At 36.8% G+C, this 10,297-nt stretch overlaps 3 protein-coding genes and 2 non-coding genes across 5 annotated transcripts; 2 read left to right on the top strand and 3 right to left on the bottom strand.

Moving 5' to 3' along the window:
* Nucleotides 1–330: 330 nt before the first annotated feature.
* On the top strand, nucleotides 331–680 carry BDBG_16414 (uncharacterized protein; the record flags this gene model as incomplete). The annotated part of the gene is made up of 2 exons (XM_031724373.1): nucleotides 331–382; nucleotides 448–680. 2 exons carry the CDS (start codon nucleotides 331–333, stop codon nucleotides 678–680), a joined length of 285 nt encoding a protein of 94 aa, XP_031576547.1.
* A 61-nt stretch (nucleotides 681–741) lies between these two features.
* Nucleotides 742–1,209, top strand: BDBG_16415 (uncharacterized protein; the record flags this gene model as incomplete). Its single annotated transcript, XM_031724374.1, has 1 exon — nucleotides 742–1,209. The coding sequence occupies one exon, from the start codon at nucleotides 742–744 to the stop codon at nucleotides 1,207–1,209; it is 468 nt and encodes a 155-aa protein (XP_031576548.1).
* A 347-nt stretch (nucleotides 1,210–1,556) lies between these two features.
* BDBG_16416 lies at nucleotides 1,557–1,648 on the bottom strand. The gene has a single exon. It is a non-coding gene; the product is annotated as a tRNA-Pro (tRNA).
* Nucleotides 1,649–1,831: 183 nt separating this feature from the next.
* Nucleotides 1,832–1,924, bottom strand: BDBG_16417. The gene has a single exon. It is a non-coding gene; the product is annotated as a tRNA-Pro (tRNA).
* A 6,499-nt stretch (nucleotides 1,925–8,423) lies between these two features.
* Nucleotides 8,424–8,642, bottom strand: BDBG_16418 (uncharacterized protein; the record flags this gene model as incomplete). The annotated part of the gene is made up of 1 exon (XM_031724375.1): nucleotides 8,424–8,642. One exon carries the CDS (start codon nucleotides 8,640–8,642, stop codon nucleotides 8,424–8,426), a length of 219 nt encoding a protein of 72 aa, XP_031576549.1.
* Nucleotides 8,643–10,297: the final 1,655 nt, after the last annotated feature.

The following is a 10,297-nucleotide window of genomic DNA, read 5'->3' on the forward strand; positions in this document are numbered from 1 at the left end:
GCCCGAACAACGTAACCCCTCGGCATTCCTTTGGCGTGTAACTAAACAGATTTGGGGAACTTGAACTGGATATTTATTTACTATAACTTACATATTCTATTATTATATTTTCCAGTTTTTAGGTCGTTGTGTTTCTGAATTTATCTTATCAGCCAAATTCTGCGCTGGCCACTTCTTTAATTAAGTGTAGATGAACAAACTTGATCCGTACAATCATTCTGCCGACAAGCTTCTGATGCCAATGCACATCGTCCTCATCGGGCCAGGGAAAATTGGGCTCTCTCCTTTGCTGCATTATATCTTACATAGTCCCCCAATGTCGAAGTGGCCATGTACGATACCAGGCCAGATCTGAAGGCGAATATTGAGGTGACTCTACCGGGTCCGCCCCGCTCTCTAGACACCTATCAAAATACAATTATAACTGTATGTAACACCCCAAAACAGGTTACCTAGCCACGCTCTCCGCAACCCACACGCTCCCGGACCTCCTCTCCTCCCACCGCCTCACCATCAGCCCAGACCTGCCGACCGCCGTCTCGACCGTGGACATAGTCCAAGAACGAGGCCGCGAAACCCCCGCGTTCAAACAATCCCTCTGGCCGCAGATCGAAACTTATGCCCCCGCGCACGCCCTCTTCTGGTCCAGTACCTCCGGCATCCCTGCCTCCACCCAGTAACTCCACATGCGCGATAAATCCCGCCTTATCGTCGTTCACCCCCTATAATCCCCCGCACATCATGCCGCTGCTAGAACTTGTCCCGTCACTAGCTACGCCGCACGCCTTGATCGAGCGCACGCGTGCGGGAGACGATAGGGTTTGTGGCGAACAGCTTGCGTATGCGCTGCTGCGGGAGGCTGCGCATCTGGTGTGGTTGGGGTGGACGAGCTGGATGCCATTGTTGAGAACTCGATGGGTCCGCGGTGGACGGTTGCAGTGCCGTTTAAGTCGTATCATATGGGGCGGTGGAGAAGGGCGGTTGAGGGCCTTCTTTGAGAAGATTGGGGTCACAGCGCAGGCTTGTTGGGAGGATCAGGAAGGAGTGGGCTTTGGGAAGGGGGAGGGCTGGGAGGAACGAGTGTTTCGTGAGACGGAGGAGGTTTATGGACCGTCTGTCAGGTTGAGTGTGCGGGAGAGGGATGAGAAGACAAGAGCAGTACTGAATGCGAGGGGGGAGGAGGGGTCGGTACCGAAGAAGGACAGGTGAAAGTGTGAGGGAAGTAAGGTCGGAGGGATGGACACATTGCCTATGACATTAATGGTCCCATTCGAAGAGAAATTGGATACAATAACAATCATTGGCATCCGGAAACAAATGCACCCACCCTCCAGCAGGGCGTTTCAACGCAACCAGACGAACCAGCGTCCCAAGACTTCTGAAAACTTGCATTTAATCCGTATCATCCCGTTCACATTTCAGTGGGACTGAACCCAATTCTATCAGCTTTAAGGCACCCGAGCAAAATATATCTCAATCAATATTGACCTCAGCACCCGAGCTATCCTCCACCAACAAAAATATCATCTCGTCAGCAAAAAGAAATCATATCGTTAGGGTCTTGCCGCGACTCGAACGCGGGGCCTCTCGCAAACATTGCCATTAGGGTGCACCCTAAGCGAGAATCATACCACTAGACCACAAGACCTGGAATTGATGGAAGTCGCCTAGCCCGAACCACTCATCAGTGAGGTGGACAGGCAAATGTGTAAAAATATTGGTGTGGGTTGATGGTGGAGCGAGTAGATGAGGCGGGAAAGAGGCGGGAAAGAGGCGAAACAGAGGCGAAACAGAGGCGAAACAGAGGCGAAACAAAAAGGAATAAATGAATGGGTCCTGCCGCGATTCGAACGCGGGGCCTCTCGCAAGCGAACTCAGGTTTGAAGAGCCCAAAGCGAGAATCATACCACTAGACCACAGGACCTACCTTTCAATACGTGACCGCGGTTGTCAGTGCGCTTTCATCTAGCCTACAGAGTTTTTATCATTTTCACACTTTATATCTGCACTATACCTGTATACAGCAGAAAAAAAATGATAATTTCAAGTTTAAACTTTAAATATTATTTTCTGCTGTTTTATAATTTAAAAATGTTTAAATCAGTAAAAAATTATTAATATATATATAACTCAAAAATTGCTTAAGTTAGTGTATAATTACAGATATATACTAACTTCTAGACTAACTACTGAGATTATGAATTTCATATTTAATCTTATTTAGTCTGATCTCATACATTTCTTGATGTAAATCTCACTGAAACTAGTTATTAAAAAAACATGTAAAGTGACTATATATCAGATCTTAAAATGAAATCATAACTTGAAAAAAATAAGAAAGTAATTTCATTTAATTTCATTTAGTCTCATTCTTAGTATAAAGTTACTATTTTTAGACATTTTAAGGTTTTTTTTAGACTATTTTTAATTTTTTAAAAAGTAACACTTTTTGATAATACTTAAATAAGATTTAAAGTTATTTAAAGCAATAAAAATAATTTAAATTAAGAAGTGAAAATCATAATCTTATTTAAAAAATGTAATAAGAGTAGACAGTAAGTCTCACTGAAACAGTATAAAACTACTATCTAATATTAAAACTGTGTAATGAGATTAGTAGAATTGATAATGAGACTATTAAAAAATCTAGTTCTGATCTCAGATACAGTTATACAGTCAGTCTACTAACTTCTTATATATATTATACTAAATTAATTAATGACTGCTATAATCTTTTTACATTTATAAATATATTCAGAAGTAACTGTATTATTATTCAGTAATTATGTATTCTTTCAAATTATATTCTCTCTTATCAGTTTCAGTCACACTTATATAACTATAATATAAGTTACTCTCAGATAGACTGGCCGTCAGAACTATGAATTTCACATTTGATTTTATTTAATCTGGTCTCATACATTTCTTGGCGTGAATCCCGCTGGGACTGGCTATCAAAAAAACATGTAAAGTGACTATATATCAGATCTTAAAATGAAATCATGACTTGAAAAAAATGAGAAAGTGATCTCATTTGATTTCATTTAGTCTCATTCTTGACATAAAGTTACTATTTTTAGACATTTTAAGGTTTTTTTTAGACTATTTTTAATTTTTTAAAAAGTAATGCTTTTTGATAACACTCAAATGAGATTTAAAGTCATTTAAAGCAATAAAAATAATTTAAATTAAGAAGTGAAAATCATGATCTTATTTGAAAAATGTGACAAGAGTAGACAGTAAGTCTCACTGAGACAGTATGAGACTACTATCTAATGTTAAAACTGTGTAATGGGATCAGTCAAATTGATAATGAGACTATCAAAAAATCTGGTTCTGATCTCAGACACGGTCACACAGTCAGTCTACTCTCAGAGAAGCTTTTACTATTTTATACTACTTATTTACTAATATTTTCATTCTTTAATTATTATCTCTGTTATTATAATTATTAAATATTATTATTTTATACAAGATTTCTACACTCTCTCTTTATCAAGCTCTTGTGAAAGGTGTAAAGCTCGTGTGATTGAAAGATTGCTAGCTTTGTGAGAAGTTATATAATGAAAGAATTAGTAAGCCAGATTACATGACCTGACACCCTCACTCATCAGAGTAACTATACACAATACTATATACAAAATTCACCTTCAAATCAAGTACAAGTACTAAAAATGACTGGAAAATGTGAAGTAATGAAAAACCAGTCATGATATATATTATTTTTTATTCCTCTATTCCTTCATCTTCATAATCTCCTTTCAATGCATATATTTCAACATTTCAAGTGATTTAGTAAGCTCATTCACTGTGTTCTCAGCAGATGGAACATATCAGATAGATATCTCATTCTTGCAGACAAGATTCTGAAGAATGTGAAAACAGACCTCTATATGCTTCAAGCGGTGTGAAATTGCTTTGAAAGAGGATAGCTCTATGACAGACTTATTATCAGCATGAATTGTATAAGCCAGACAATTGACTGTGATGGGAATAGAATGATCATCGGCATTCAGATTGTTGAGGTGAGATGGGATGAAGTCAGCATCTTCTAGAAGCTCTCAGAGACAGACAAGCTCATATGCAGCCTCAGAGAATGCAATATATTCAGCCTCTGTTGATGACTTAGAGACCTCTGTTTACCAGCAGCTCCGCCATGCAACAGGGCCACCTGCCATGTAGATGATATAACCGGTGGTTGAACAGGATTCTGGATCCCTACCGGCTCAATCGGCATCTGTGTATGCTACAGGTTCAATTTCAGCACCTCTGTGATAGGTTATACCCTCATTGATTGAACTCTGTAGATATCAGAGTGTACACTTGTATGCAGCTCAGTTCTTTGATGTAGATCAGGAGCTGAATTATTCAAGGAATCCTGCAATGAAGCTCATATCAGAACATGTATTGAATGCAAGATATTGCAGAGATTCAATACCAGATTGATAGAACTGTAGAATAAATTCTGCTGTGGATGCAATCAGTTTCTCATCATCATTCATGAAATTGACATTCTTCTTCATAGAAGTGAATGTAGAATGACAGTCATTCATTGAGAACTTCTTCAGAAGATTCCTTATAAAGAGGAATTGAGACAATGTTAATGAAGTTGAATCTCTATCAATCTTCATTTCTAGATAGCAGTTGAAATCCTCTATATTCTTGATCTCATAATTAGCAGCAATTTCAGCTTTGACCCAGTTCAGATCTTTGATTTTCAGACTGTAGAGACAGACATCATTCACATAGATAATTATATAGACCTGTCTTTCATCATGAATAAATAGTTCAGTATTATAGAGACTGACACAGAAGTCTGAGTGTAATAGCATCTTTCACAGCTTCTCATATCATAAGAGTGCTGCCTGCTTAAGACTGTAGAGTCTCTGTATCAACTCACATACAAGATTATCATAGTCTTCATGAAATTCTGTGAGTTGATTCATATATATCTGTTCATCAGCAGGCAGTTGAGCATTTAAAAATGCAGTCATCATACCAATCTGCAGAACATATCATTCTCAGGATGCTGAGATTATCATGAGAGCTCATGAGATGAATACAGAGACAACAGATGTAAAGATTCTTGAGTAATTGACTCTCTTCTGTTGAAGATTTCTACAGACAATTCAGTGGGTCTTATAGCAGATAACATCACTCATATTATTGAACTTTTTGTCAAATACTCATTGACTGTGGAGGACACTCATTTGTGATGTTCTCTCAATCAGTTGTCAGGTCTCTATCTGTTTCAAACAGTTGATCTCTTTAACACAGGCCTTATAATAATACTTTCATTTCATGAAAGCTTTGACATGTGTGAGGTTTTTCAGGATTGAAAGTGCAGCAATCTCAGAATCAATGAATAGGTCTTCAAGACTGTTTCTCACTGAAGATTTCCTCACTGTTGATTCCCTCACTATAGTGATATCTCTTGTAGATGTCAGAGGATCATCAGATTCAACTGTGAATTCTGAGAAGTTCAGTGTATTCTGCACTAAAAAGGTAGATATTCTCATGGAGATTTCATAGTCAATCCATCAATTATTAGTGAGTATGAGAAATAATGAACACTCAGGTTGGATTTTCTTATCAATGTATAGATCAGGAATTGCTGCAGTCTCTTGACAGGTCACAGTGAATAGGCCTGGTGTTGCTGAAGGAATCGCCGCAGCCGCTTTACAGACTGCATTGAGTAGAACCTTCAGGTTGTGTGTTGTAGTCAGTATCAATGAATCAGCAAGATGAAGATCCTCGCGGAAGACAACATCTTTTGATATGTATAAATGCCTGTTGAAGAGGTCCATCAATCTATAATTGATAAAATCATCATATTTCACAAAAATCAACTCTTTGAAACGGGAAGTCATCTTATTGATGAGCTTGAGAACTATCTTCAAGAATGCTTTGCAACCTCATCAGTGAATGCCGCATGCAGAGAGTAGAGCTTCAAGTCAGGCCTCATACAGTGTAATCAGCTTTGTATTTTCAGGGCTCTCATACAATATCATTGAGGTTGACATAAGGTTAAGCAGCTCTGTGACTGCAATAACTGCCTCATCTCACATCTTTTCCAGAGCTGAAGAGTCTATTAATAGTGATTGAAACTTCTCAATGATTAAATCAATTGATCATTCAGATACTTCATCTTGCTGTGAAGTATGAGAAGAAGTCAGCTTTCATTTTATATCTTCACTGAGTATATATACTGTGACTGCATTTGAATTCAATTCTTCACAATCTGAGTGAATGATTGCAATGCCACATCTCAGCAGATTCTTGATAAATTGATTGAAGATTCATAGATATCTCAACATCTCATTCTTGCATTTCAATAGAAATATTCACCTTATACAGGTGATATCATCTGTTATCATCATTGCAAGCTTCTTGCTGATGTAAGATGATATATCATTCTCAGTTTCAAGAGTCTCATCATCACTGAATATATTCACCCAAACCTTCAAGGCCTTGCAGGTGGCATGATGTGATGTGAAATCCTTATAGAAAGTGCATTTCTGTTTAGACTTAATACATGTGATACAGAATGATAATTTCTTCAGACTGATAATAACAATATCAAATCACAGGTCTCTGGTCATTTTTAATATACTATTTTCACTGATATGATCAAGTCAATGATGCCACTCATCTATTGAAAGCTGTTTCAGAAGGACTGCAGATAATTGAGATGAAGATGAGATAATAAAGAAATCAGTATCTGAATTCTTGGGATTGATTAACTGTTCAACCTCCTCACGGCTGAAAGGCCTCAAAGACCCTGCATTTGAATCATAATCTGTTGAGATTGCCTTTGGTTTTGAAACAGCTACATATGCCACTGCTTCATACATTGAGTCATTCATAACCTCATGAAATATCGGTGAGCTGTTGAATAGAATGTAAATATTATTATGAGACAGATTGATGTAGAAGATATCACTGTTAATAGATGACAGAAACTCAAAGTAGTTCTCAGCATCAACTTGCATATCACAGTAAATATAGCTCTGATATTTCATAAGCTCAGCAGAGATCAGATTTGCGGATAGTTCTGACATGTAGTATACATGATTGAATTCTATCAATCTTTCACTCACTGAGATGAATGCAGTGCTGACACTCTGAACCTTCATAATGGCCTTATTGACCACTTGAACTGTTGAATTATTGATTACTATAAGTTCTGAAAATCGTGATCTATCACTCGCTATGTGGCATTCAGCATCACTATCTCATATAGTGAGGAGATTCTTGTGAGATTTCACAAAACAGGCTGACACATTGATAATCTCTGCAAGGTTTGTCATCTGATAGGTGTCTGATTTATCTGTAATGAATAGTTAAGTTCTATTCTCACTATTGTTCTTTTTCTTCTTTTTCTTGAATTTCTTGAATTCCTTTATTCTCACAGCATTGTTTATTCTTCAATTATCTGAAGCACTGTCTGAATTGATCAATCAACAGATGTCAAAGTGAGATCTCTCACATTCAGAACAGATAGATGGATTTCCCAATCTCTGATGATTTCAGAAGCTCTCTAGAGTACTACCATGACCACATTCAGTACAGCCTTCACAGGCCGAATTCAATGTATTGTTATTGATAGTCATTGTGACTGTTATAGCTGTTGTAGCTGTGTTGACTGCAGAATCTATATTCTGCAGATTCTTTTTATCTTTTGAAGAATTAAGCTGCGAATGAATTTCCTTCATGAGAAGATCAATATTCAATACCACAGCTGTGGATTTGAAATCCTGTATCTCCTCTATCTTCTTCTGAACATAATTCCTTCAATTGTTGAGTAGAACTGAGTAGAAGATATCAAATATCCATGCATCTGAGAAGGAAGCATTCAACATCTTTAATTTTGTAATGGCGGACCAGAACTTATCAAAGAATGTGTGTAGATTAGTGACCTGTGTGTCATCAAGAGACATGAATTCCAGAACTGTCTCACAGTGTAACTGTGTTTTGAGGACAGAGTATTCCTATTTAATCACATTTCATAGAGTATAAGCAATCTGATTTTCATCATATTTGGAGAAACATGGTCTGACACCTGCACTCAAGGAGTTCGAGATGAATGTGTAGAGCCACCGGTTTCTGGCATCTCAGAATGATGCTTATTCATCATCTCTTTGTAGAGGGTTCTGAGTCTGTCATTTCTCTATCATATATTAACACTGTGCATCAACCAGTTTCAATTTCATGAAGATGCTTCATGTGATGTAATTGAATGTGTCAGTTAGACTGTTTGATCTCACAGTATTCTTGACATCTTCCTTGAATTGAGAGATTGTCTTGCCAACACAGCTATTCAGTTCATAAAGATTGAATTTCAACCTTTCATCGAGATTAGGATTTCATGTGGCTGTACAGGCTGTGAATGTAGTGACAGAATGATTGTTGATATTCTGTGATTAATCTGTAGAGAATCTCTGTTGACAGAGTTTTTTCAGTTGTAGTTCAAGTTCTAGAACTCTTTGCTTCCCCTTGTTCATCTCAAGTATTATCTTGAGATGCTTTATCTGTTGGTCTGATATTGCCTCGCCTGAATAGTAGATATCTGAGTGTTTATTATTCTTATCAAGAGAATCAGCATCAAGCTGTTGAGTAGATTGAGGGGCCGGCCTGACCATGTCAGAAGCTGTATTCAAACCAGCTTCAAATTGAGAGGGTGTTGCAGGGTGTTCTTCAATGAAGCTTTCAAAGACTTCAGGAGAATGTTCACTGACAGAGTGTGAGTGTGAAGAATCATCATCATCATCAACTGCAACTGATTCAGTGAAAAGAATGCGAGATCGCGAACATGTATGTGAGCGAGATCATATTGAATCTGTCATCTTGATATTCATTTATTGAATCCTAGTCAATATCATTCTCTTTTTCTTGCTTTTTTGCAAATGTGATGCATTTTCTACAAGTCTCTTTTTTAAGTGAGTAGTAGTATTATTGATCATCAAGATCTCAAACGCATCAATACTGATAGAATAAGACAATTTTAACTCCTGATGAGTGTATCAAATGAAGCAGTAGTTCAAATAGATTATATTGACAAGGAATCCTGAATTGGCAGTGATTTTTGTGCAAAACGGGTCTCATAACCTGTGAAAGGTGTAAAGCTCATGTGATTGAAAGGTTGCTAGCTTTGTGGGAAGTTATATGGTGGAAGGATTAGTAAGCCAGATCACGTGACCTGACAGCTCTGTGATAAGCAGTGCTTAATTATTTATATAGACTATTTTATTATATTTTATAGCTTTCATTTCTGCTGAAAGCTCTAATTCTCAGTTATTGATTCTTGACTGATAAACTTATAGAATTTCTATTCTTCTGCTTTAAAGCTTCACTATGTATACATTTAAATATTCACTTTAATCACTGATTCTCATACTTTCTCATTCTTTTTCTTCTCTAATGTTTTTCACTTTGTTATATAGAATCTATATATATATATTAATCTATTCAGTGTAGGCCTGCAGTATATATTATCTGTAGTGTATACTAATTATGTATTATACATGTAAATAGATAAATCTTGTCTCATTCTTCTAAGATGAAGATGGGCCGGCGCCTCTATATATATATATATATACATGCTTATTTGTTTATTGTGGTTGACTTTACAGAAGAAAGAAGTAAAAGTCTTAAAAAGAAAGAAGTAGAAGTCTCAGAATGAAAGAGATAAAAATCTCAGAATGAAAGAAGCAGAAGTCTTAGAAAGAAATAGACAGAAGTCTTAGAAAGAGACAGAAGCTCTGAGAAGTAATAAGTGAATATACTTTCAGATAGAGAAATAAGAATAGAGTGAAAGAAAAAAGAAGTGAAAGTTCTGAGAAGTAGTAAGAATGAATATTATAGTCTCTTCAAAAATACACTCAGTTGATGTGAAGAAAGATGCTTTCTCAAATACTATTTCTGAGATTGAAATTCTGAAGAGAAGAAAGAAAGAAGAAATAGAGAAATAACAAGTTCATGAAATACAGAAACTTGAAAAAGTACGTAAGATTCTTGAAAAGCAGTGTGTCAGTGCCTGAGTGAGATAAATGAAGAAGTTCTGTTAATTCTTCATACTCAGACTAGACAACTACAAGAAGTGATTAAGTTCAAACTTGGAATTTCAAACACAGTTCTAAAAACATTGAAAATTTCTAATACAATCACTGACTCTTCAGTTTACTCTTCTTATGTTTCTACTTCTTCTTCTTCTTCTTTAAATTAGAAGAAAACATATGCTTAAGCAGCTGAACCTGCTATCTCTAAACCTGCTGTCTCTAAATCTGCTAGCTCAAAA

This window comes from Blastomyces gilchristii, assembly GCF_000003855.2.
Source record: "Blastomyces gilchristii SLH14081 genomic scaffold supercont1.2, whole genome shotgun sequence".
NCBI lineage: Eukaryota > Fungi > Ascomycota > Eurotiomycetes > Onygenales > Ajellomycetaceae > Blastomyces > Blastomyces gilchristii.